The sequence below is a fragment of the Cheilinus undulatus genome, linkage group 17 (genome assembly GCF_018320785.1).
Source record: "Cheilinus undulatus linkage group 17, ASM1832078v1, whole genome shotgun sequence".
Classification (NCBI taxonomy): domain Eukaryota; kingdom Metazoa; phylum Chordata; class Actinopteri; order Labriformes; family Labridae; genus Cheilinus; species Cheilinus undulatus.
Window position 1 is genome coordinate 10,559,712 of NC_054881.1, and position 27,508 is coordinate 10,587,219.

Below are 27,508 nucleotides of genomic sequence, written 5' to 3' on the forward strand. Positions count from 1 at the left end.
ACCTCACAGCTGCTTTTATAAGAATCAATGACCTTGCAGTTAGGTCGTTCCCCATGTACTCAGGTTGCCTGGGTTCAAGTCAGACCTTTCCAACATGGCATCCCATACTTGCATGCCTGTTTCTGGCTCTGTCCACTGTCCTCTACAATAAATGCATACAGACTTAAACATCCATCCAAAAACCTCCTAGGCTAACTCCTTAAAACACAAATACTGGTATACAGAGACAGACTTCTTTCATGTCTGTAATACCAACCGTTTTACAGTTAAAACCAAGGGGTAAGTATGACTCATATTTTCTAAATGATTCATTTATATATAAATATTATATAGTCATAATTGCTCTGTTTAATAGGACTTGGGAAACGCTTTAAAAAGTAAGTTTTTTGTCCTTGTCTGTTGTCTCTCTGAAGTCCTCTCACAATATTTGACGTGCTTTTCTGTGCAAAACAGGCACATTATTTTAATTTAACCTCGCTGATCTTACTTGGGGCCTCTATTTGTGTAAATCTGCCAATCACATGGCAGCAACCATTGCTTTCAGGCATGCAGACATGGTCAAGATGATAATGCTGAAGTTCGAACCAAGCATTACAATGAGAAAGAACCATGATTTAAGGAGGCATAATGATAGCTTGGGTTCAGTTTTATGCAAGAAGCGTTGGACTGTCCACAAAATGCTACCCTCAGGTTGAAATAAGCTGTGGTATGGTTGCTCCTGACTGAACCAATAATGACTTAAATTACATCATTTGAGGCAAGATTTATGACGATGTAGCTTCTCCTTAGGGTTTTTGACTATTCCACGCAGGCAATAGACCACAGTCGACACTGAAATTTAAATTTCATTAGTTTTTAACAAATATTTTCATTTTTTAGAGAGAGATAACCATGCCCCGACACTGTCATACAACGGGGAAATGCACAGCCCCTACAGTAGGGGGCGGTAATGGGTAGGAGTTGAGACTAGATGACGAGCCTAAGAACAGAGAAAGAAGAACTTAGTGAAGAGGAAGGAGGCAGAAGGAGAGTAGTATTTTCTTTAGTAGTACACGGTACTGCACGCAGGAGGCTGTTACTATCTCTTTATGGTACCATACGTTTGTTTTCTGTACAATAAAAATGTGTAGTCTTTATGGGCTGCTTTTAGTCTCCCACATCTTTAGCATGACTTCAACACGAAGTTCTGATTTTCAACATTAGCTGAAAATCATCTCCACACGTGGGGCGTCTCTGTTTTAAGATCTGGTAAGTAAATTCTGAATTAGGACTTCGATTATTAGTTTTTGGGCTTAACGTGTCATAATAAGCATAACTAGTGCTCTTAACCCGTTTTAACCCGAAATTGCTGAGGCACGTGGTCACGAGAAGGCAGCGTGTTCCAACCTAAGACGCATGCGTCAACCCAAACTCATAAATGCTTGGCAGTTTGAGTCGCTGATCGATTAAAATATATTCAATCAGATCACGACTACAGTTTTTTTTTTTTTTTGTTTAAGAAGCAGCTCCTGAATTCTGCACTTACCTCTAATCCTAACACTTCATGTTGATGGATTCTAATTCTGCAAACATGTTAATGGTATTTGTCTAACGTTTGAAATGCACCCACTCACCTTGGTTTGGTTGAAAAAACAGATAATTTTTAAATAGTTCTAAATCTTGTTTTAAGGTCAACTGATGAAAATGGTTCCCAGTCACTGAGTCTTGTGGACGCTTCATTCATGTAAGTATTGCAGACCTTTTGTAGAATGAAGTTAACAGCCATCCCAATGATTATACCAATCACTACCCATCTGACCCATTCATCTATCTGGGGGAGATTATACATGAAACTTGAATGAGGGTTTGGCGGTTTTTTGTTTTTTAACAAAAAGGCTTGTTGAAATTTAATTGTTGACTTGAGTCTTGCTTTACTCTTTCAGGGGCCACCTGCTGAGGTGTGAGTTCTGGTGAAGAAGAACTTTCTGGTTTTATTTGTTTGTTTTTCAAGGTATTGATTTTCTGAAAATAAATTGAATTTAAGTGACTTATGTTGGTGTGTGTTGTTTCTTTATAAATGGGGCATGTAGCTTTACCACAATGAAATTAAAATCTATTACTCCAAATGTACTGTCTTTTTATTGCTTTGGTGCCATATTGAGGTAATTCTGTTTCCTTTTAACACTACTGTTGTCAACATCTGTTGATAAGCTCCTTTTTCATTTAATTAATTAATTGAAACTTGGTGTTAACATATCAGTATAAATGTGTTAGAACAATTGTATAGTTAGGCCTCCTTTTCAAGTGCAAACGTACTATTCAAGTAACCATAAAGATTTAAGAGTATTGTCATTGTTCAGCAAAAAAAAAAAAAGGAATACATGAAACATCTCTCAAAAATGTGTATTTTTTTATATTTATGGCAGATTTTGCTGGATTTTGTGCCTCAACTTATGATGATTTTTTTTTTACTCATAAACGTGCACTTTTACTTTATTTGATATTTTGCAAAAAGTTTCCAAATTCCTTTCGTTTGGGAACCACCCCTTTTTAACGTGTTTACCAGTCATGAGAAAGAAATACTCAAGTTATTAGAATGACCGAAGAAAATTTAAATGTATTAGAGATTTCCTGGATACTGTTTGTATTAAAGTTCCGTTTTATACACAGATCTCTTTTAAATAATGCATTATTATTCAGCTGTATTGGTGCTTTTCCTAAGTTTCCAGGTACTACACTTGAGTACCATCAAGATAAATAACTTGTAACAGTGACAAATTTTTTGCTTGTTAAAATGTTGAGCAAAAAACACAAATTTCACCCTGGTGATTTTACTTTCTTTCAATGACTAACGTTATGACAGTTGTGAGTCATGACCATATAACTTTTTTTTAAATTGAGTTTTATAAAAATCGATTCAGAGAATAATTGGTGTGAAATACTGTAATTGTTCTTGTAATATTTGGTTTTCTGAAAGATAAGCCATTTTTATAAAATTCTATTTGTTTCCATCATATTTAACAAAAAAGGAACTACATAATGTTTTTAAATTGACTAGATAAAGCGTGTTATATTAAATACATATTTCCTGGATATATCGACTTTGAACAGTGATCTTTAACTTGTGAATAATGCATTCTTATTTGGCTGTTGGGCTTTTATTCTTGATTTCCAAGTGTTTTTGTTAGACACCCAATTTTTAATCAAGATGACGACTGCGAAAAAGTTGGATTTTATAAGTAGTGTTAAAAAGTAGAGCAAAATCTTTTCTATATTCCATAAAAGTTGGTCAGTGACCAATGATGAGTGTGGCAGCCATTTGTTGTGCAACTTTTTTTACTAAAAGTATTTTGAATTTTTTTTTATCGGCTTTAGGCTGATAACTTCTCATTCTCTCAATGACTAAAGCTGTGCGTTATGAATGTTTTTAATTGTTTTCTGTATGCAACAGTTTTATAGATTTTATTCAGAGATTCTGTGATATTGTTTAATTAATTAATAAAAGAATAATTAATTCATAGCTGTTTTTAATTCAAAAAGTTTTGTTTAAACATTTTTCAAATATTTCACAGGATGTTGGGTCCTTACATTGTAAAGAAATACAGCAACAAACAAAACTTAGTTATTTTATTTTACTTTAATTTTCCACTTGTCTTCAAAACGTTTATATATTAGCATAATTTGCATTTTAGCATGCTAACAGAGTTAGCCTACCAATGCTACCGTCCCCCGGAAGTTGTTGTTCTTCTTCGTGGGAGGAGAGGATTGTTGCTTAGTGCCACGTTGATGGAGACCAGTGGGGACGTGGAAATCTGTCTTGAGTCGGTAGCCGGGACCCGGTAGCCTCTTCTTCTGTTTTTACAGCGTATATCTGCGAGCAGAAGCCAAAGGGGAACTTCTACTGGAGGAAGCTGTTTGTGTTTGTCATTTTTTTCATGTGTGCGTTCATGTAAAACGTTAAAAATAAGGTAAGCAGCTGTTGTGGAGTAATAAGATCTGTGAGTGAGAGTGAGTAACTGTCTTCTTCTTCTGTTATATTTCCCCTGCACAGGCAGCTAGCAGGCTACAAAACGTAATGTCCTCCTGTAGCTTTAGGACATGCTGTACCGAGGCCAAGTGAGCATGCAGGAAAAGTGACAATAACCTGCACACTTGGCTCTTCTCTTATGACTTAGATTCTTCTTAGTATCGAGGTTGTTTATTTACATTGCTGTATGAAGCTTTTACAGTAATTGGCCCATCAGCTGTTAGCATGCTGCTAGCTTGTATTGTACTTTTTGTTTGCTTGTGTTCACCTTTAGACGCAAGAAACACATATTTCAGGTATTTCTCTCGCACAGCTCTATAATGCAGCGCTCAGATAACTAGTGTTATTAAAAGTAGGCTTTTGTCTATTACTCTGTAGCTACTGTGGCTGTTACTATGCAAAGAAGACTAACACCTTTTATTATTGCTCTATTAATTATGCCTTTGTTAGTGAGCCTATCCATAGCTTTAAAAGAAAAGCTCCATTTAAAAGTCTCACTTTAAACAAGCTTAAACCCATTAGCCAGTTCATTAGGTACACTTAGCTGAAAGTCTACAGTATGATTAGCTCAAAGGTGTAATAACCATGCATCTATTTAAAGCTTTAGCATGTTGGCTCCATTTACAAGAGTAAGCAGTGAATATAGTAAGTATAAATATGATAAATCACAATAAAACCAGCAGCAACAAACAAATGCGTGTTTCATATGCATGTTTACATGTGAAACATGAAAACATATGCATGTTTGCACTATTTATGTTTTACCTACTTCGTGTCAATCTGCCACATCATTACATATCTTATTTTTTTTAAACATGTTTATTCAGCATCATGCGCTCCTTTGCAACTCAGACTTGTATATAGAAGTTAAAATTCCCAATTAGACTTTGTCAGTGTTCAAAATCTGTTATTTCTTCCAGTTTTCATTTTCTACTCTTAACTTTTAATTCTGTACATTGAGAGCAAAGATAGAGTGAATTCCTTGTTTGCTTATGCATTCCTGGCCAATACAGTTGATTCTGATTATTCTGAAATTAAGCAGGAATTGGAAGATTATTTATGATAGCACTAAAATGTAGAAAAAGAGATCCATGAACCACTTCTACAAAGTAGAAGAAATCCACATAGATATACAGGGCAAGCATTACAAACAGGTTGTTTTGCACTTTTGCATGAGTGTTTTTTATTTATTTAAAGCTCTAATAGTCAAAGGGGAGAAGCTGCTAGTCATTCTGCTGATGTGTGCTTTTAGGAGTAGCAGTCACCTATGAGTTGGATTATCTTTACTATAAATGAGTTGGACTAAATGACACAAACAGATTATTGACAAAATCCTGCACCAAAGCTCAAGGTTTGATTTAAAATTGATTGCAAGGCATCAACTTTGCATCCTGGTCATGTTATGATAATGCTTTTCACTTTGTATATATCCCATAGAATAGGGTTATCTATGTTTTATCTTGGACTTATTTATTCTCTCTAATCATCAACAATCTGTCTTATTTACTGTGTCTTGTCAGTTGTTTATGTCACTTAAGAATACAGCATGTGTAACTAAAGTGCTCTGCATTAAAATAGATTCTTGTGTTGTAAGTAATGTAGGAAGCACAAAGCTTTTAAAATAGCGTGTTAGCGTAAGATTATTGTCTCTGTTTTCAAAAATCTTAAAGTTTGCTGCAATGAATGGCAACAAAAGGCCACAAGTAGGTTGCTATTTCTGAAAATTGTTTCCAGTGGCACCCTTGCATCCTCTGATACTAATGTAAATTTGATTTTATACCGCTGTTCAACAAGAGCGAGTCATGAAAGGAGAAATTCTCTGCAGGGCTGTATTTCCTACTGTATGATGCATTTGTTATAGTAAGTTGTACCCAAAAGTTTAGCAACTTGGCTTACATGCACGTATCAATATTGACAGGGTTGCAGCTAACTGTGATTTTCAAAATTCTAGATACTTTTCAAAGCCACATGCTGTAAAAATGAGCAATCTTTGTTGCTTTGGTAATAGAATTGAAACGAGCCATCAGCAGCTAGTACTTTTAACCCAAAGCTTCAGCAAGCAAAAGAAAGCAGTGTCTAAATTTCACACATGCGTTGGTAATTCCTGTAAATAAGACCATATGCAGCACTGTACCTGCATTGCTTGTAATATACAACAAGACTTTACCCATTACTGGGTGCCAAGGACTTGTGTTTTTGTTGCCATTGTATTGAAACCGGTTTGGAAATCTTTGATTTTTACTAAAAATGTATCAAAGTTTAAGACTTGAGCATGGTCACAACCGTACCACTCACTGTAACTGTTGACACTTTGCTTGCTGCACTTACTGTAAAAGATCCACAGCACTAGCAGTGATTTTTTTTTAAGTACATATTCCTGATTTTCTAGTGCAAAAACTTGAAGTTGCTGTCCTGTCTATAGCTCAGCAAGCTAACGCTGTCTTTAATTGAGACTAAATACCAAACATACTGTACATTCAGAAGATGCAAGACTAGAGCTAAAGGGTGTTTCACAGCAGTTAAAGACAGCAGAACAATCACAGTGACCAGTAACTGCCAGTGCTCAAATGAGCATGTGTTTAAAGATAGACTTGAAGAATTAAAGATAGATCTGTCCTTTTAGCTCAGGAACTAAATTTATTTTTTATTCTGATGTTAGAGCTTAAAATACCTCCACTATTCCCTCCTGCAGACGCTACATCAAAGAAAATCACAAGATAAATCAGGATATAAATGACTGTAATCTCTCTGTGGTAATTACTGTGTTTGTAATTTAAAATGTGCACTTGTCTTTCCAGGATGAAACTCAAAGAGATCAACCGCACAGCCATCCAGAGCTGGAGTCCTGAACAGCATCACCCCATTTACCTTGCAACAGGTACGAGCATGCAGCCGGCACAGGCCTCATGCAGCTGCAGCTGGCTGGTTTTTGACAGAACATCATATCGTATTTGTCAAATGTTCCAGACATTTATACAGCCACTTAAAGTAATGAGTCATAGAGCGTACGCCACATTGGTTTGCCTTTTAGCTCAACTGGCAATCGTCTAAAAGAGAGATGACGCAGCTGTATTTCCAGCTCTGAGCAGTATGAATGTAGTCGGTTTAATTCGTTTGACTTCATGAAAGGAAAGACCATGGGTCATACACAACCACATAATTATCAAGGATAACATAATAAAGTTCAACCCTTGTGCTGAAGGGCTATGAAAGGGAAAGATCAAATTTCCATCTAGTGGATTTAGGCATTTTGAAGCATATTTGAGATGCACCGTCTAAAATGTATAGAGTCTTAATGAATATTTGTATCTTGTATATTCAGTCATAAAACTTTATTGTCACAGGAACATCAGCCCAGCAGCTGGATGCCTCCTTCAGCACTAATGCCTCCCTGGAGTTCTTCGAGCTCGACTTGACTGATCTGAGTCTGGGCATGAAGTCATGCGGCAGCTTCGCCTCCTCTCACAGGTATTAAAGGCTGCCCCTCATGTAGTTTAAATCTTTTTACCTTTAAGTGCGCACTTCATCAAATGACTACTCTTTTTACACCTCACAGATACCACAAACTGGTCTGGGGTCCATATGGGATGGGCTCTGGAGCTCACCCGTCAGGCGTCCTCATTGCAGGAGGAGAGAACGGTAACGTGATTCTGTACGATCCAGCGAAGATTATGGCGGGACAGAGCGATGTGATCATCGCTGAGAGCGATCGGCACACCGGGCCAGTGAGAGGGCTTGATGTCAACCCCTTCCAGGTAAGACCCATTTTACTCCAGTGTTGCTGAACCTAAGAGGAAAATAAAAGGAGAGACTTACTTTGTTTGGTGTTTTCTATGCTGCAGACAAACCTAGTGGCTTCAGGTGGAAATGAGTCTGAAATCTACATCTGGGACATGAATAACTTTGGGTCTCCAATGACACCTGGACCAAAATCTCAGGTATTTTTGGTTTCCTTACGAACCCTTAAAGTTACATTTTTCCCTTTACTGTTGTGTTTTTTGGTGCTTTTTTATTTATAAAAATGCACCCTTCTGCATTTTAGCTGTCAGTTTTAGTCTGTGACAACTTCCTTTGAACAAGTCACTTAGCTGTTCTCGTTACTCTCATATAGTCAATGTTTTTCAACTCTACTTTGCATCACCACATTGTAATTTTTGTCAAATCTGTTCCTCTTATGCATGCCATTACAGTTTGGTTGGCTTCAATGAACATCAGGACTTTATCTTCTGTAACAACCCCCTTTTAGAAAAACAAAAACACGTTGTTTGCTGATTTGCAGATGTCTGTCAATAGGGCTGTTATCGATATTCAACAAGTGCATGGATGCATACTTAGTTACCAGCCAGTAAATGTAGTTTTATAAGTTCAGCAGTGTTCAGGTGTTTGCTTGCAATATGTTTTGACCATGTTCCTGCACTCTAAAAGGGAGTTTGGTTTTATAATGAGTATGAAATGTGATTGAAAGTGTTTTAGAGACCTTTAATAATAAGTTTTAAAGCTGGAACTTCCGTTGTTTAAATTTATCCAAAGCTGTTTCTTCAGTCGTGTCTTACTTTGCATTGATAAACTTTTAAAGTCTGTCAGTCTTTGACTTTTTCTAGAAGTTTATTTTGTAGCACCTGGTGTCATAAAAACTTGTTTACTTAAATCCGGATTTCATAAATAGCCATTATACCTAGACCTGCCATGCAGGTCAAATTTACCCTATATGAAATCATTCATTTTCCCTCATCATCTATTTCCCCCCAGAGAAAAAACAAAAGATCTTTCCACTTAAACACCACCTTTCTTTTTTCGCTTAATCACAATCATTTATCAACCATAAACATGGATACCAAAGGCAAAAGATTCATGCATGTGACATGTAAGGGTTAATGCCCAACAAGGTGTCCAATTATCAGGGATTAATGGCCTCAGTGAAGTCCATTAATCCCTGATAATTGGACACCTCGAAGGGCATTAACCTACTTACACCATGGTCACTTGCCAAAGTAAAGAACTAATTAAACCACTAAATTACGTTTCTTACGTTTTTACGTTTTTAGTTTTACTGAAGCAACAATTCCTATTCACTAGCAATGCCTGAGGGCTTGACTAATAACTGGAATAGCCATTCCAATCCCATAACGTTCTTAGGAAATGTAAACATAGTTCAGTACTCCTGTAAATAGGACGGGCCATCCACACGAAGTCGTAATGGAACAAAAAAACTAGTCCGCTCAGTGCACTTTCTTAACGGATTTATCAATGAAAAGGCATGAAGACGTGGGAGACGGAGAGTCATCTGTGATCAGACTGTAAACTTGTATGGACAGTCATCTGATAGAAAGCTTCATTTTAGCAGATCAGCTGTTTGAATAAACAGAATAATTCTCCCTTCTGCGCTCCGAGGTCACAGAGGTCAAACGGAGCTGTCCACGCCCTGCAGGTGCTGATTCCCCCATATAGAATGTCAGTATTTATCAGATATTATCATGCCGGTTTATCAGAAGCTCCTCCTTATGCTCTACAAAGTCATAATGGCTTCTTTTCTTTGTTTTATGCTATTTAAATCTTCTGACCATAGTTTATAGAACTTAAAACAGGAGGGAAGTGAGTTTTCTGTGACACTTACCTCTCAGTGTTAAGGTGAGCCTGGGAACAAGATGTGCGTTGGAAATATAAGATAAGTCCGTCATGCGTTACTGGTCTTAAACCTTTACAACTGACATTATATTTATGTCAGTTTAGTGATGGTTGATACTGGCCCACAGTTTCCTTAGGCTGGTGATGCTTTACTTCCTGCTCAGAAAATATGACTGCCTCAGGTTGCTTTGGTTACTCCAATCATCTAACAGTCAGAATCGAGTGTTCACTGAGACCATGGTATAATGATCATTAAACAGTGTTTCTTAACTGGTGGAGACTTATGACCTAACATAAACTCCTGAAAGAATAGCAGCCCAAATTTCTGATATTTTTTGACCAATCAGATTTGATCTAGGGCAGGGCAATTAATTAAAAATTAGATTGATTCGCAATACTCTCTAGTGCAATTTTTCTGCAAAAATGTGATTACAGTGCCACCTATTATAGTCTTTAAAGGCTTTTTAAAAGTACTAACATACCAGAACTTGCATTAAACAAGACTGGAATACTTGTCAGTAATTCAGCATGTTTGAATATAAATTGTATTTTAGTGTCTTATTTTTGCCTTGTGTCTTATTACTTCTAATGTAAATAAACTCACCTTGTCTCCTTTTAAAGCCTGTGGAGGACATCAGCTGCCTGGCGTGGAATAGACAAGTCCAGCACATCCTCGCCTCTGCCAGCCCGGGCGGCCGAGCCTCGGTGTGGGACCTCCGCAAGAACGACCTCATCATCAAAGTCAGCGACCACAGCAACAGAGTACGTTGTCTCACACGTGCGGCCTGATTTAATTTTCCCACACTGCTCTGCTGCTTTTTAATCACATCAGTCCCTCTATTTCTATGTGTTTGCCTTTAGATGCATTGCTCTGGACTCGCCTGGAACCCGGATGTTGCCACTCAGCTGGTCCTAGCCTCAGAGGACGATCGGATGCCGGTCATCCAGATGTGGGATTTACGTTTTGCTACCTCTCCTCTTAAGATTTTAGAGAATCACACACGGTAAGCAATCCTTTTACAGTTTGATCGCCTTTTCAGCTTAAAGATTAAAGCTGGTTTCTTTGTTTTTTCTTACTTTGCATCTCAGCCTATAAAGAAAAACAACTATGAATATGTGCAAAATGTGAGTGTTTTAGGAAATTATGTATCCCTATACCTGGGAGTTGTTTTGAAAATGTGCATTTTCAGCAGAAATTGAAAATGAACGTTGTTTTTACTCTTTTCAAGGGGTTTTCTATGAAGAGAAGACAAAAACTAAAGCTTGGTTTGCATACATCTGTGTCGAGTCTACATTGTAGTGGTCTATACCATTGTGTGCACTACATACTTATGCACTTGCTCTGCAATACTCTGCCCAAATGCTACTCACAAGAGCAATTTTTATGCCAGTTCCTGGTCCTGATCCTTATCCTTTTAGAATCATGTAGCCTTTAACAGCCTTTACCTGTGCTGTTTATGTTCAGGGGTGTTCTCGCCATCGCCTGGAGTTTAGCTGATCCTGAGCTGCTCCTGAGCTGCGGGAAAGACAGCAGGATCCTCTGCTGGAATCCAAACACAGGAGAGGTAAGTTTACTTAACATTATTTGCACAGACAAGCCAGAATAACCTGTTCTGTTAATGTCTCAGTGATTTTATTTAAACTTATCATCCCTTTGAATCTCCAGATTCTGTACGAGCTGCCCACCAGCAGTCAGTGGTGCTTCGACATCCAGTGGTGCCCCAGGAACCCGGCGGTGCTGTCGGCCGCGGGATTTGATGGACACATCGACATCTACTCCATCATGGGAGGCAGCAGCCAGGCGCAGAGCCAGAGACACGCTGACCAGGTTTGATATAACACGGTTGCTTTGTATCCTTGAAACATCTTAAAAAAGTCTTACAATCACTTTTAAAATTTTACGGTCCTAAAGCATCATAAAATGTCTTATTTTACTTCTGAGAGGTCTTACATGTTAGATGGCACTCTTGAGAGACATGTCTGAAAAATATCTAATCTAAACTGTCTGGTTAACTTTGTACACTTTATATTGTTGTGTTTTGTGGATTTGCTTTAACATATGACAATTGATGGCATTTAGGGTAGCATTATAAGCACAAATTCTTACAAAGCATGAAAGGAAAAGATTAGGAAAAGATAAGGAAATGCACATAAGGGAATAAGATAAAAATGGCAGGAAATGAATGGCAGGGAAGTCCAAAAAGCTACACAGGAAAAACTAATATCAACTATTTGGTTGAGGATTAAAAGGTCTCAAAAAGTCTTGAATTAGATATTAAAGTCTGTAAAAATCCTGTTTTAACTTCAGAGAAAAAGAAAAAACAAAAACATGTCTCAGCCATGATAGTGACAGTGAAATTTCTAGGAAAGCGACAAGTGTAAATGAAAAGTGATGCAGTGAACTTAGTATTTATGCATCTCAGGGTTATTCTTACTTTTTATCCAGTGTCCCCCAAAGAACAAAGACTAACTTCTAGCCATGTTTTAATTTTTTATTTTTTAAGCTACCTTCTTGTCTAACATGTACCTGGGTCTCTGTCACAGATCAGTACCTCCTTTGGGAACATGGATCCTTTTGGGACTGGACAATCTTTACCCCCCCTTCAGCTGCCCCAAACTGCTGCCCCTTCAGCAACAGTCACCCCGCTGAAAAAGCCTCCAAAATGGATCCGCAGACCTGTCGGAGCCTCGTTTGCCGTGAGTCCTCTTTTGTTTTTTCCTGTAATGGTTGAAAGTTCTTGGTTTTACCGTATCAAAACTCTCACTCTGTCTTTGTGCCACTCCATAGTTTGGCGGTAAGCTGGTCTCCTTGGAGAACTCTAAGCCGAACCCCCAGCAGCCTCAGCAGCCCACTGCACGCGTCGTACACGTCAGCCAGGTCGTTACGGAAACCGACTTTCTGCAGCGCTCCGATCAGCTGCAGACTACGCTGAGTGAAGGCAGCTTTGTGGAGTTCTGTCAGGGAAAGATAGACATAGCGGTGAATGAGTTTGAGAAGACCGTTTGGTCTTTCCTCAAGGTACTAACACAGAGAGAGTCTTTTCTAAAAATATCTGGGTTTACCAGGAGATACTGAGTTTTTAATAGATAATTTGTCCTTTACTTTTTTTGTGTGTTTTCAGGCTAATTTTGAGAGCGATATTCGCAGCAAGTACCTGGAACTCCTGGGGTACAACAAAGAGGAGCTCGCCTTAAAGGTAAGACAGATTTTATAGGATGTAGGATATATTAGGATGCACCTAATGACACTTCTTTTGTTGGTACTTTTTATCAGATATCTTATATTAATGGTGTCTTCCTTGCCAGATTTCAGCAGCACTAGAGGAGAAGCCAGCTGAACCTCCACAGGTGAGTTTGTTTAGGGTTCTTACCCTTTTTATGCTTTTTAAAGGAACAATGCAACAATTTTTAAAATATTTATTTCTTGTAATGTTGTCAAGAGATGGGTGTAAAGATTTATACTACTTACATAGGTTTTGGTTAAAAATCAATCAAGAGAAAGGAGGTAATTATCTCAGTAAAGCGACTAGAAATAGGGTCAAACAGCTAGTCTAGATGTGCCCAAACATAAGAAATCCATCTACCAGTGCTTGTATTATTTTCTGGTGAGCAGTACATATGAAGTTTGTTGTTTTTCTCGGTGCTAACATAATTTATTGTAATGCATATAAGAATATATACAAATAAGATGAAGTATATTTTGTAAAGAAGCAGGGACGGCTTGGAGAAGTCCTGATTTCATCAGTTTCTTCTTTGTACAGATAAAACATACTGTATAAAGCATCACAATAATGAGGCATTTATGGTGTTGCTAAAGCTGTTTTTTCCTTGAAGCAGAGCTTTGCTGATTGTTAAATATGATAACGTAGATATTTCCTTTTGCATACCTGATCCAATGCCTTTGAGTTACTCTTGTTATAAATGCGTCCTTTTTTGTTTTCAGATTTTTGCAGCACCAGAGGAGATACCTGCTGAACCTCCACAGGTACGTTTAAGATTTTGAAATTATTGAGGTGCCTTTTGATACCACATGGTTTCAAATGAAACAATATCTTTTATTGTAATGATCTTAAAAGTACTGAAACTTGAAAAAAAATCCTAAAGCTCTGGTGAGTCATTGTTTAAAAGCTTTTCCAAACAAAAGAGAGAGCGCTCTGCCTTGGCTGCACAAAATTGTTCACAAAATATTTGTGCAATTTTAAGAAATTAAAAACAAGAAATAAAAAAGCATTGAGATCCTATGATTTGTATCCTTTTTGCAGTTGTAATGAAACAGGTATTGAATTATTTTGAGCAAGTTCAGAGTTTTCCTATCATACCAACCTCTATTATTGTATTATTTTTTTGTTAAATACTTTTAAAAGGTATTCAATTTTGCTGGTAATAAATGTGTCCTTTTTTTCAGATTTTGGCAGAACCAGTGGAAATTCCTGCTGAGCCTCCACAGGTAGGTTTGTTATGAGAAGTTGCTTTTAAAGTTGAATTGCTGAGGTACTTTTTGGATCTCCATAATTTCAGTTATAGTCAGTTAAAAGTACCAAAGCTTTTAATAAAACTATTCAGTCATATTTTATCTAAAAGCTGCTTTGGGTGAGAAGAGGAGGAGCAGCAACACTAAACTAGAGAGATTTGTTTACAAAATATTTATGCAGTATTGACAGCATGCAGGAGTTCGAATGCAATTCTTTGTCGTTAAAAAGAAGACTTTATCTGACCCTGGATGCCTAGGAACAGTATTTTTGCAGCTGTGGTGACGAAGCTGGTATGAATGTATTTGGATTTTTCAGGGGTGGAAGTTAACTAATTACATTCTCCCAAATTACTTTAATGGAGTAGTTTTTTTGGGAACTTAGCTGATTGAAATCTGTACTTTTACTTAAGTAAGCTTTAACCAGAGTACTGTACTTTTACTCGAGTGCAGTACTCTTCTCTTGACTGCTGGGATTTTTTTGGTCATGTTTCTGGTGAATTGTTGTTGTTTTTGATATAAGACACATTTGCACCTTGACTGAAGTTATCCACTGAGTTTGAGTTTCCGCCTATAACTTTAGGTGTCTCTAAGGATGCATAGTGACTATTCTTCATCAGTATACATGCTTTTGTTGCTATCAGGATGAGTCTGCTTTAGTCTTGCCAGGGGAGGTACTGCAGCTCTGTCATATTGTAAATTATTTATTTTAAAAGTGTAGGTCAACTATATGTAGTGTGGACCTATAAAGACATAATAATAGCTCATCTTACATTATTATAAAGTCTTAACCTGAAGTACCTAGTTTGAGCTCTATTCTTTTGTTCTTGTTAACAAGGAAAGATCATATTTTACTGGATGACACCTCAGTAGCTACTCCATACTTAAAGTAAACTTTAGATAAAATAGTTAGTTGATTTATAGGCCTGTATTTTACCTAAGTAAATTTTAACCAGAGTAACTGTACTTTCACTGGAGTACAGTAGCTGTGTTCTTTCTCCACCTCTGGGATTTTTCCAGTTTCAAGTTTGAATGTTTCTTATCATGTCAAACTTGAATTATTGTCTAATTTTATGTTAAATACTTTAATCTAATGTCTGTCAGTTGTCTGGGAGGTAATTTTTCTCTTTTGTTTTTTTTAGGTTTTAGCAGCACCTGAGGAAATACCTGCTGAGCCTCCACAGGTGCGTTTGCTTTGAGCATTTACCTGTAAGGCTGTCAAGTATTTTGCTCTGCTTTGTTTTCATGTGTTTCAAAATGAAATGATCTGTTATTTACTGATCAATTAAATCTAAAAGTTCGAAAGATTGAAAAAAAAAAAAAACATTTTCAGTCTTATGTTTAACTAAAAGCTGCCGATGGTGAAAGGCAAACAGCACTGTCAAAATTGCACATACATCTTGGACATGATTTGGTTTAATGTACAACATATTCTTGCAGTTATGGAGATTGTGCAGACGCCTTTGTAGTATTAAAAAAATAATAGTAATATTGAGCATGTTAGACTTAAATATTTGTTGCTGTAGTACCACAACTTTTAATGTTGTTGTCTTTTGCAAGTATCATGTCAAAGTTTAAAAGTCTGTTACACATCAACCCTGTTTTATTTTCTGTTTAATATTTAAATAAAATCTCTATCAGTAGTTCTTCTGGTGATAAATTTGTTCTTTTTGCCGTCAGGTTTTAGCAGAACCAGAGGAAATATCCGCTGAGCCTCCACAGGTACTTTTCTCCAGAGCAGTCACTCTAATTTAAAAATTAAGAAATATACTCTTTCACAGTCTCGGTGAGATTTAGATAAGAATGATTTTCCTCCTATTTTTTAAGTTCTAGTAAAATCAAATGACTCTCAAAGGAGAGTTATAGAAGCTGAGAACTAAAACTGAAAACAGAAGCACACATCTTCTCAGGCTTTGTTGCAACATCTCAAATTGTCCTACAAGCATCAGTGAAGCTAACACCTCACATGTTTATCTTGGTTGGTTAATCTAAACAGAAAAAGATAATTCATACACTACTCACATTTCTCACTTGTCTTTCCTGGATTCATTGACCTTCTGAACCACACAGAAAGAAGGCATGCTAGTAGATTAGCATTACAGGTGTTGAAAGTACAGAAAATGTTGTCACCTCTAAGAGAGCAGAGCCAACTTTTTGTAATATTATGTGAACTGAGTGCTGGTTAATGTTTCTTTTAAAATAAATGTGTCTATTTCTTTCACATAGATCGTAGCAGCACCAGAGGAAATACCTGCCGAGCTTCCACAGGTGAGTTTGTTCACAGCAGGTACTTTACCTTTTGCTTATTGTCTAAGCATTTTGTAAACCTCTGTTTTTAGAGGTGCTATATAAATCAAGTTTATTATTATTATTTAAATTGTTTGAATATTTTAATTTACTGTCTTGCCAAGAGTTAAACTGAAGATATACATCATTTCATCAGTTTACTCTGGCCACAGATGAAGTGTAGACAAGCCTAGCTTAACATTAGCCTAGCTTATTGCGCCACTGACTTTAGATTAGTAGCTATTTCTTCTTCTTAGCCTTGTTGTTCCTTCTTCCCATCACTAAGCTCAAGCTTTAATACGGATTTAAGCCGTTAATCCCCACTTTGATTTTTAAATTCAGCTTTCCTGACTGTTTATCCTGTTGCCCAGCTTGATTTTCTGCTGCACTTGCTTCACCACGGCCTCCAACCAAAGCATTTTTGCATTTTTTTACATTATTAATTTGATAAAGACCAAAGAGCTGAGCCTGATCTGACCCCTCACTCTTGAATTCCTGCTTTAAAAACCCTTGAAAAAACCTGTAGTAGATATTGAATAAAAATTTTGCTAATATTTACCAGGTAATATGTGTTTTTAAATCCATGCCTCCTTCCAAGTGTTTGAATTATTCTAAAATGTGCAATCCCTTACACACCCTCTCTCCAAATCTTTTTGCTCTTTCTGGTCTCGATATCTCCTGTACTTCAAAGTTTGAGTTTAAATCAAAGTCCTAAATTTTAAAGCCAAATCTCTCATCTTTAGGTGGACGTTCCCCCTCTTGTCAGCCTGCAGCCTTTACCAGATCTCAGCTTCGTGCCTCCTGTCGACTGTCCTGAAGCAGCGTTCGACATGATTGCTTCAGCAAACCTCCAGCCTGCAGCCACGCTCCTACTAGACTTCACTCCTGAGCCCGAACTGGAAGAGCCTGTCCTGACTGAAGAACCTGTCCTGACTGAAGAGCCTCTCCTGACAGAAGAAATTGCCATGGCTGAGGAGCCCGAGGTGACTGAAGAACCTGAAGAGCCAGCAGCAGCAGATTTGGAAGATGTTCCCATCATCGAAGCAGAGGAAATAGTGGACGAGATTCTCCTAGAGGAGGAAGCAATGGAAGAGGAGATCCCTCTAGAGGAGGTAGAGCTTTACCACGGCATTTCTGTGTCACTGTTTCATTTGATGCATGCATGTGTGCATGGGTGTTTTTAAGGTTCGATCTCTGGGCAATACCAGAATTTAGGGAGGGGAGTCACTGGCTCACCCATGATATTATACAATACAATAAGATACGATATGACGGATTCGATGCAATATGAACCATTGCGGTACAATACAGTGCAATATACAATGCAATTCAATATGATATGATACAGTATGAAAACAATAACAAAACAATAAACCAAAGTAAAGAGCAAGCCAGAGCACTGATAGGACTTTACTTTGGTTTCTCAGGAGGAGGAAGCACCAGTGGAGGAGGAGCCCATCCCTGCAGAGACCTTAGCTCCAGTCGAGGAACCCGCCAAAGCTCCAGCTCCCTCTCTAGAACCAGCTCCAGTTCTGATTGAGGAACCTGTAGAGATCCCAGCTCCAGTTTTAGCTCCGTCTCCTGTTCCTGCTCCAGCTCCCGCTCCTACTCCTGCCCACGAAGGAGGAGTCAATCTCAGCGTCAGTCAAGGTAAGAACTTCTCACATGAAGCTCCAGCTGCAGATTTGACCGGATATTCCCATCGACTTTTTGAAATACTTTGTTTCTCTTCCAGATGTGGACGGTCTGATCACACAAGCCCTGCTGACCGGAGACTTCGAGGGAGCTGTGGAGCTCTGTCTCCATGACAACCGGATGGCAGACAGCATCATCCTGGCCATCGCTGGAGGACCCGAGTTGTTGGAGAAAACCCAGAAGAAATATTTTAGCAACACTCACAGCAAGATCACAAAGGTACGAACTCAAACACCATTTTCTTTTAAGAGTTTATTAAACTAGGACTTAAGTTTGATTCTGTTTGTTGTCCTGCAGCTGATCAGCGCGGTGGTGATGAAGGACTGGCATGACGTCCTGACGACTTGTGAACTGCAGAACTGGAAGGAGGCTCTGGCTGCTGTCATGACCTATGCAAAACCAGATGAGTTCTCTTCCCTCTGTGGTGAGTTTAAGCCTATAAAACAGAACAACTGTTGACATAATCCTGTTTAAATTTATTTTCAATTGAAGCCATTAATGCAAGAGAATAATGTACAAAAACTGGATAACTCAAATGACCTATAGGCTCCACATACTGTATGTTTGGGGCAATTATTCAAAGGTAACCAAAGAACTGACTCAGAAAGGCATGTGAAATCATAAAATGTCTCAGCACTCCTCTCACAAAATGTTGAGACAGCTTCAGAGCTGTTAAATAAAGAAAATCTTCATATTTCTACACTCATCACTGTTTTTATCAATGCACATTATCAAAATATGCTGAAAAAGGTGTTATTGATTTTTGCCAGGATTTCAATTTTTGCAGTTTCAATCCTCTACACTCGAGGAAAAGAGATCTAAAAAAGCAAAACTATAAATAAAAGCACTGGAGGACTGTCTTTATCACAGACTTGCAAAGGTTATGTATGCATATTCCATGTTAAACCTAGGTTTTCTGCTCATTTACCTTTTCTGCTTCATTATTTATGCTATTTCCAAACTTTTCTCCTTAAATGGAACTTTTCTGTTTTGTTAGACCTTCTTGGAGGCAGACTAGAGGCAGCAGAGGACGCTCATCTCCAAGCTCAGGCCTGTCTCTGTTACATCTGTGCTGGAAACGTGGAGAAACTCGTCTCTTGCTGGACGAGAGCGCAGGATGGACACTCTCCACTCTCTCTGCAGGTGTGTTGAAATTCAGTTCCAGCTCTGATTCTGAGGTCATGTTTGCACGGCCACAATCTGCTGAAAACTGAATCGTTTTTCATTTTGAACTTCAAAAAGGCTCCACATTTAGACAGCAATGTTTTGAAGAGGTTGTGAGATTTTGAAGGGGTGAAAAAGCAGAACCAGAACAGTAAAGAAGTGGTTGTATTTTGATTTTTAAGCTTTTTCTGTTGTGTATTGCAGCTTGTCTGATTTCTTCTTGTCATGCTGCTGTGCTGTTTTTATCCCTCAGGATCTGGTAGAGAAAGTGGTGGTGCTGCGGCGTGCAGTCGAGCTGACGCAGCAATCCGGCGCCGCTGCTATCGGCATCCTGATGGCTGAGAAGATGAGCCAGTACGCCAACCTGCTCGCCTCCCAGGGCAGTCTGTCCACTGCTATCACCTACCTGCCTGACAACACAAACCAGGTGTGTAACACATCACTGTCTGCAAAGCCTCAGCTATTTTTTACCACGTAAAGGGGAATTTTTGTCCTCTTAAAAGTATATATGCACTTTTTTGTCCTTTGATGACCCGATAGGTACAAGAATTTTTTTTCCCCAAGTGTCTGAAAGTGTGACGACAGATCCTGATTTCCCTTTATGTTGATCTGAAAAGTCTAAAAGCAGCTGTTTTACCACTCTTTTTAAAGCTACCAGATTCCATAGACAAAACCAGTGTTTTTCCATGCAGAAAACAGGAATTACTGGTGTGTTTTTGCCCAGGTCATTGCATTTCTTTGTGCCGTTTTGCTGTGTTAGACCAGAACTAATTCTTAACAATCCTGGCTCCTAGCTGCTGTTTTATTTTGCTAAAAAGAACCTTAAACCTTTTGCAATAGTAAAGATTTTGACCAATATGAGGCTGGTGTTTATGCACTTAAAAGTCTTTAATTTACTTTAGGAACGGTCGACAAGTAAGACAAACTAAACCTTACTTTTTTCTGATTTGGACCTTCCAGGTTGCCATTCAGCAGCTTCGTGACCGTCTCAGTCGAGCCCTGGGACAAACAGCGGCTCCAGTGGCTCCGACAGCTCCAGCTGCTCCAGCACAGATGCAGAGAGTTCAGCCTCAGCAGCCCACCATGCCTCAGGTCCAACACGGCCTGCCCCAGCACCCGTTCATGCCGGCTCAGCCCGCCATGGTGCCTCAGCCTGCAGCAGCTCCAGTACCCACACCTACAGCTGCAGCCTCCGCCCCCGCACAGCAGCAATACTACCAGCCTGTACGTACCTCTGAGTTTACTTATTATCAGATAAGAAAGTAACACAAATTCATGATTTACTGTGCTTCAGTCTGACTTGATAATACCAGATGGTGTAAATCTGAACATTTAGGTGGAAGATAATTTTTCTTTTTGTTTCCCTAAAAACTGAAAATATATACAAGTTCTGCAAAAAGGGACTGGTTTAAAATATTGAAAAAATACCCCACCTTAAGAGCCACTCCAAAGTATAGACTTGTGCACAAATAAACAAATATAAACACACCTCATTGCAGTGAGGATGGCTTAACCCCGTCCCTATCACTCTCTAGCTCATCTCATGGTGAAGTGTTCATTGCATTTTGTTGTGTTGGAGTCATCTCATTGATTTAGTTTCCATATTAGCCAGGGTTTAAATCACACGCTGGTTCTTGAATGTTCTCTGAAACATAATTGATAAATGTGCTTATTGTTGGGGGGCTGCTAATTCTCTAAACTGTTGGGGGTTTGTGTTTCTGTAATTTGAACCCTGGCTCTGGTCCTTTGTATTGTGTTGTTTTGGTGTTTTGGTTCCCTTCCCCCTGTCCTCCCCCCTTCATGCTGCGGCCATCACTGCTATGTGCCGTGTGTCTCTGTGTGCTTCAGGTGAGGGCTGCCTCCACTGTCACCTCCTGGAGTAACCAAACTCCCACAGCCCTCCCCAATGTCCCTCCTCCTCCTCTTCAAGCAGAGCAGCAGGTACAAAATGACCGCCCGACAACTCGCCTGACCCCCACTCATACATCTGCAGACACATTTTCCCACACAGACTGCATTAATGATTTTAATATGTGAATTACTGAAACCCCAAAGAATACTCAGCTACTGTCTGCAGAAACATTTCTCACCGGCTTCAACCATCGCCGCCTCGCTTTGTGTTCATCTTTTCAACTGTTTTCTTCTTTTAGCGCATGAACCATCTCCACTCTTCACAGTCCAACATCAAAGATACATCCACATCTTACTTTATTTTTCAAACAGTATGATTTAAAGGAAGTTGTGCAATCAGGCATTCAAGAAATGTTCTTTACCCATATTAAGAGCCAAAAAATGCATATATAACAAGATTCTACTTTAAAAATAAAAAAACATAAACTATTTAAATAGATTTGATAAATTGCATGGTGTTTTTTAACCAGCAAAGGTTGCTATCAGCTTAAAATGAGGTTGTATTGGAGCAGAAGCCCAAAAAGCATACATTTTACCTCCTGTAAACTGTTGCATTCAAACAACGCTCATGCTCAGGCCCATATCTGTTTCTAAACTCGCTCTCTAGTGTACAAAAAAACCCCAAAAAACACCTTAAGCCTACTTGATTTTGTTATTTGTTTATGGAGGGAAACTTGGACAGCAGCGTTCACATATACGTGTTTAATAGGCTCTGCAATTTTTAAGATTTTATGCTCTAAGGTATTAAAGCAGGAGTTGTGTTTTTACACATTTTGACACTGATCCAACCCACTTTTCATGCTGTAATATCTGTCTGCTTTTTGAAACACTCGCCAACACTGCTGACATGCATGCTGCCTCTTCAACTGCACTTTGCACATTACTTTAGCTACTGTTCCCTCAAAAATGAGCAAATTTGACCAAGGCACATGCTTTTATCCAAGAGAAATAGAGGGCATGACTTATAGAGATACCCTGGGTCATTCCTAGTCAAAAACATTTTAAGCAGTAATATAGCTTCATCTTTATACTACAGCCTACTATATATTTTCCTAAATGCATAGAAAATCAGGGTGCAGAAAAATCAGCTAGAAGCTTTGTAATCCTAGCCCGTACTGGCTTTCTCTCTCCTTTCTGTTGGCATTTTCTTTGGTAATTTTGTAGAAAAGAGTTCAAAGATTTAACCAGACAATGCACAATTGTCCAAACATTGATTTTTAAAGGTTTTAGATGTTATAATCACGTTTATTTAAGACTAGATGAAATTTAACTCATGATTTATGGCCAGTATAAGCATTTCAGCAAATCCTCATGTCTATTTAGTTAAAACAATAGTCAAGAAGAACAAGAAATCTTTTTTGTTAGTATAATTTGTTAAGAGATATCTCAAGAATTATGATTATTATTATTATTGTTGTTGTTGTTTTGGGACAGTACATCTATAGAGGTAAAGGGTTGTGTATACATGAGGATATGAATTTGTTCTATAATAGTAAATAACTTTGTGTTTTTTAGTATTTTATTATCATCATTATTATTATTTGTTTTGATGAACACTGCTTTGGTAATAAAGGTCTTAACCATTTATGCCATTAAAGAATTTTTTTTCTAACTTTTTTTTTTTTTAACTTTAAGAATATATCTCTTGGATCTGAGAGTCTACAGGGGAAAATTTTCTATTTATTCAAAAATTTTGTTTTAATCTCTTCTTTCTCCCGCAGGTGGAGCCTCCAAACCCGATGTATGGGATGCCCCCCTCTGGCTCAGCTGCAGCACCTCCCCCCTCCTCCACTCCTGCGTACATGTACTCCCATCAGTACCAGCGTAAGCCCTTTAAGATATTCACATTACTGTGTGGATTTGAAAGACATGGCTCTTTAATGACATACAACCTTTATTTTTCAACTTTAAAACTATCAGCTGTAAATAAATATGGACAACATGTCTTGTTAGACAAAAGTGAAGCCATAATACTCATATAGAGAGCACTGATAAATTTTACTGGGGGCATTTAAAGCCAGGACGTGTGCAGTAGAGATTGGCTTGGTGGAGCTGCTGTATGAAACTGGCGTCCCCATTTAGCATGCATTTAACTTACTAACAAAACATTAAAGAACCAACAGTTTGGTGCAGATGCTCAAAGGTTATGAAAAGTTCAGAAACCTGCCATATCCCTATATTCTGCTCAATGAAGAATATTCCATGTCTCATCTGTTACCATGATGGAGGCAGAGCTTATGACCTATACTTCATCCAGTCAGGGGAGCTCCAGATATTTTGGCTTCACTTTTTTAGAGCTGCCATGTCGTCCATTTTTCTGTGCATTCTTAATTTGAAACACAGACAAACATTTTATTTTGAAATGTTTGATCCTGTCTCTGCTGATGAATTTACTAACTAAATTTTTTATAATGTTTATGAGTAACTTTGAAATATTTGTGTCTCTTTTCATGTTTATCACCAAAAATCTAAAGCTAGCATGTTAGCATGCACTCTGATCGTTCTGTATCTAATGTTTACATGTCTGATCTCCTGCATGGTGCAGTCGCTCTTCACTAACAGTGTCTGTTTGTATCCCGTGTAAATCCCAGGCTACCCCCAGGTCAGCCAGTACCCCTCTGGAGCTGGGGGGGCTCCTATCTATCACCCTCTTCAGTACTCCTCCTCCTCCGCTGCTCCTCTTCCTCCTGCTGAGCCTCCTGGCTTCCTCTCTCAGTACACTCAGCAGCCCGTCCCCTCTCAGTCAGCTCCTCGGGTCTATCCGGGTCAACCTTACAGCAGCCAGTGCCTCTCTTCCTCTCCTCCTTCACATCCTCCTTTCTTTCCAAATGCTGCATCCTCCTCCTCTTCTTCCTCCTCTTTTCCTGCTCCTGTTTCATGCGGAGCACCTTTCCAGCATGGCGGGCCAGGATCTCCTGTGTCGTACATGCCTCCTCCTCCACCGTGCGGAGTCTCAGGTACACACCCGGACCCTGAGCTGGTCCCGGCCTCTCGGAGAACAGGTCTGCATGGCTCTAATCACTGAATGTCCTCCTTTTTTAAACTCACCTAACCTGTGCTTAAAGATGAATGTGTCTTTTTACTAACAGATATTTGCCCACTAAAAGATGGAAATCTCTAACATGCTGCAAAATCAAATATTGTATTATTTGAGAAAGAAAGAAGATATAATTAAAGGAAACTGCAACACAGAATTTTCATTTTACCACAAACATTTTAGCTAGTTTTAAAATAAACAAAAATTAACTGTAGGGACACACTAGTAGCCAGGAAAGCACAAAAGATGAACTTGAATGTTTCTTTGAAATATTTACCACCAAGCAGGATAAACAACATAAAAAAAATGCGTGATATGAGATGTACCACTTTGTCCACATGGGGGAGCAAAAATCAGCACAAAATGAAAATTTCTGACAGAAGCTTTATTCAGAAGAATGCATGCTTTTTAAAAATTATTTACTGATGCATTATTTTAACATTATTTAACACTAAAATACCTAAATTAGAGATTTAACAGTGTGAAAATTTCACATCACAATTACGGTGACCTAAGATAAAATATATTGTATTTAAAAAATATTGAATGTGCTGAAAATAATAAGACAGTGTTAGTACATATCACAGAAATAATTTTATTTAGTTATATTTTTAAAACACACATAAAATCAGAATAACAGTGGATTAAACATGTTTGTTTGCAAAAGTAATCATTAGAATATCAAAGATATTTTTTATAAGGGTGCCAATACTTTGTTTTTTGATAAAACATGCTTTTAATATTACAATATCTGTTATTTTGAGGTTTCATAGTGCAGAAAAGTGCCAGATTTACCAAAGAAAAAAGATGAACAGTCTTAATTTCAAACCAAAGCTATGGAGAGTGGGTAGAGATGAAGTAGACAGAGGGAGCAGCAGCACAGGGTCTCTGCAGTGTCTTACAAAGTTGTAAAAGTTGATAAATCAATTTAGCTTCAATTCAGATTTTTTAAAAGAATTAAAAAGCCTCAAATGCAAGACTATGATATCTTAAATTTTGTGCTTAAAAGGAAAAATGTTTCACCAAACAAGGTCATGGTTATTTTTGTGTATTTGAGTTATTTTTCATTTTAATCATGTGACGTTCTTTTGAAACTCCAACAGATGATTAAAATCAATACAATTCAACAATAGTGAGCTCTCTACTGTGATCATGGACACATCAATGCATCAAAATCCGAATTAAACAATGCTATAAGTTTCCTGAAATGGGTGTTAATGCCTTCTGAAACCCTAAATGTATGCTATGTTCTACTTTGTAGTTTCAACTGATGTGCAAAACTTGTATAAAGGTACTTCAAAACTGTGGTATGGCTGCTCTAGATCGTTTAAACAAATAAGACCTTACATTGTCAGCTACCTTGTGGAGATTTTTTCTCGTGGTCTAATCTCAAAATTCTTCAAGAAAGCTGAATATACATACTATAACAGGCCTTTTCTATGTTGTCACGTTTTTGTTGTACAATCAACACAAAAATAGAAAATCATGTCACTAATGTAATGGGTTAGAAATTGGAGATGCACCAGAGTCTTAAAGTATATAAAGAGGGATTTGAAAAAGGTATTATAAAGTATAAAGGTCACATATTTTGCCCTTGTAAGACTAGTTTATATTGTTCTCAGAGGTCCCAAAAACATGCCTGTGAAGTCTGTTGCTGAAAAAACACTCCAGTATTGGATTTTTTCAAGACTAAAAACCCCTCTGTTTCAGCACTGCTCAGAACGAGCTATTTGTGCCTTTAAATTTTAATGAGCTGTCTGACCCCCCCCCCTCCCAGGAAATGGATGTGGCTTAAAAGATGTGGCTCTCCTGATTCTTCTCTCAGCTGCGAGCTGAGAACTTGCATGCCTGCATAAGTTTTTAAGGACTATTAGGATATGAAAGGCATTACTTCATTTGGGGGAATTTTACAGCAGCCTGTTTAAATCTATTTCAATACTAATTGCAATTCCTCAAAATATCTTCAGTCCAGATAAGAAGGCATAGGATTAGTGGTTAGTTCTTTGTGTTAAAACAAGACTGAAATGGGTGCCAGAGTATCTCAGCAGGTAGAGCAGGTCCCATAAGCAGTATTTCCTGTTGCTCTTCAGCTGTCCTCTCAAATAAAGGCAAAATATCCAAAAATGTTATAAAACAAACTGCAATAAAAACATTGATAGATACTTACAGGAAATAGGCACTGCTGAGATTAAAAGTAAATCCAAGGTTTATAACAAAAAGGATCCCACTTGCATTGAAATTAAAAGCAACTGCAGAGTTTTGCCACAAGTTTACAAGGTGATTTAGGTGTTTTTACAGTGTATAAAAGAGCTGAATAATACACTTCAACTATAGTTTCTTAACGGCGTGAGAAATGTACTTAAATGCTATGGTATTATCCAAGAGATCATTTTCAAGACCTTTTATAACTCAAAGAATCTCGACTGTGAAGTGAAGCCCAACGTTTTTTAGGTATTTTAAGGTAAACTGAGTTACCACAAAATAAATTAATTTATACTGATATGTTGATTTAAGAATAAGTCCTAACTGTAGAAAGAGTCTACCAATGAGTGCAGGGAGACAATATTTAGACTTTAACCTAACTGAAATTCACATTCAGACCTGCTGGAGTCATTTGAAATTTTTAAAATGCAAACTAATTTTGCTTTTCATGCTGGCGGTTGCTGATTTGCAAAAGAAATTGTTAGGAAGCCAAAACAATGATGCTCTTCTGCTTTTAAATGACATTACATGCAATCAGAATAAGGCTTTTTATTAACTGTGCTTGCAGCAAAATCAGTGCAGCATTATAGACTAATGCTTTGGCTCCACATTGTGTCGAAAAGTATTAAGTTTGTTATTTGGGGTTAGGTGGTGATGGTAGATACTAGTGTTGATGCCTGTACGTTCAATATGAAGCCGAATCTATCTACATAAATAACATCCACATCAACAAAATGTGTTGTTTTACATTCATGCCGCTGATGTTGTCAGTTCTAGCTTCATATTGAGTGTACAGATAAGTGGTGGTGGTGTTTTAAATCCTCACAGATAAAAATCACCGTGAAAATGTACCATCCGTAATGTCAAACTTTGCCTTTAAATTTTATATGCTCATGATCAAAGCTGCCTTATAAGCTAAATAATTTTCACACAATATTTTAAACCTTAAAATGTGGCTGTGTGCACCCTAACACTGTCAAAATGAGTAAATAATTAGGATTTTTTTTCTTGTAGGACCTCAAAACGGCTGGAACGATCCTCCAGCTCTGAGCAGAGCACCAAAGAAGAAGGTAAATCTTAAATTTTTACAACATTTCTATCATTATTTTACATA

The 27,508-nt window shown here is 37.9% G+C and overlaps 1 protein-coding gene and 1 long non-coding RNA gene across 8 annotated transcripts in view; both read left to right on the forward strand.

Moving 5' to 3' along the window:
• The first annotated feature begins 1,021 nt into the window (after positions 1 to 1,021).
• Positions 1,022 to 2,026, forward strand: LOC121525573. The gene is made up of 3 exons (XR_005993232.1): positions 1,022 to 1,248; positions 1,670 to 1,723; positions 1,923 to 2,026. It is a non-coding gene; the product is annotated as an uncharacterized LOC121525573 (long non-coding RNA).
• Positions 2,027 to 3,773: 1,747 nt separating this feature from the next.
• Positions 3,774 to 27,508, forward strand: part of sec31a (SEC31 homolog A, COPII coat complex component) — a 29,044-nt gene continuing 5,309 nt past the window's right edge. For 2 of the 7 annotated variants that reach the window (XM_041810549.1, XM_041810550.1), the window contains exons 1-29: positions 3,774 to 3,947; positions 6,805 to 6,884; positions 7,351 to 7,474; positions 7,563 to 7,761; positions 7,849 to 7,944; positions 10,253 to 10,393; positions 10,493 to 10,635; positions 11,097 to 11,196; positions 11,298 to 11,459; positions 12,176 to 12,328; positions 12,420 to 12,650; positions 12,754 to 12,828; positions 12,938 to 12,979; positions 13,575 to 13,616; positions 14,037 to 14,078; positions 15,242 to 15,283; positions 15,780 to 15,821; positions 16,326 to 16,367; positions 17,129 to 17,497; positions 17,813 to 18,035; positions 18,121 to 18,299; positions 18,378 to 18,504; positions 19,078 to 19,223; positions 19,498 to 19,671; positions 20,205 to 20,468; positions 21,093 to 21,185; positions 22,877 to 22,979; positions 23,747 to 24,157; positions 27,409 to 27,464. In XM_041810549.1, coding sequence (XP_041666483.1) covers positions 6,806 to 6,884; positions 7,351 to 7,474; positions 7,563 to 7,761; positions 7,849 to 7,944; positions 10,253 to 10,393; positions 10,493 to 10,635; positions 11,097 to 11,196; positions 11,298 to 11,459; positions 12,176 to 12,328; positions 12,420 to 12,650; positions 12,754 to 12,828; positions 12,938 to 12,979; positions 13,575 to 13,616; positions 14,037 to 14,078; positions 15,242 to 15,283; positions 15,780 to 15,821; positions 16,326 to 16,367; positions 17,129 to 17,497; positions 17,813 to 18,035; positions 18,121 to 18,299; positions 18,378 to 18,504; positions 19,078 to 19,223; positions 19,498 to 19,671; positions 20,205 to 20,468; positions 21,093 to 21,185; positions 22,877 to 22,979; positions 23,747 to 24,157; positions 27,409 to 27,464 — 3,900 coding nt within the window. In that variant the 5' untranslated portion in view covers positions 3,774 to 3,947; position 6,805. The remainder of the gene's footprint in view (positions 3,948 to 6,804; positions 6,885 to 7,350; positions 7,475 to 7,562; positions 7,762 to 7,848; positions 7,945 to 10,252; positions 10,394 to 10,492; positions 10,636 to 11,096; positions 11,197 to 11,297; positions 11,460 to 12,175; positions 12,329 to 12,419; positions 12,651 to 12,753; positions 12,829 to 12,937; positions 12,980 to 13,574; positions 13,617 to 14,036; positions 14,079 to 15,241; positions 15,284 to 15,779; positions 15,822 to 16,325; positions 16,368 to 17,128; positions 17,498 to 17,812; positions 18,036 to 18,120; positions 18,300 to 18,377; positions 18,505 to 19,077; positions 19,224 to 19,497; positions 19,672 to 20,204; positions 20,469 to 21,092; positions 21,186 to 22,876; positions 22,980 to 23,746; positions 24,158 to 27,408; positions 27,465 to 27,508) is intronic. The other 5 variants (XM_041810553.1, XM_041810555.1, XM_041810554.1 and 2 more) reach the window with 5 other exon arrangements.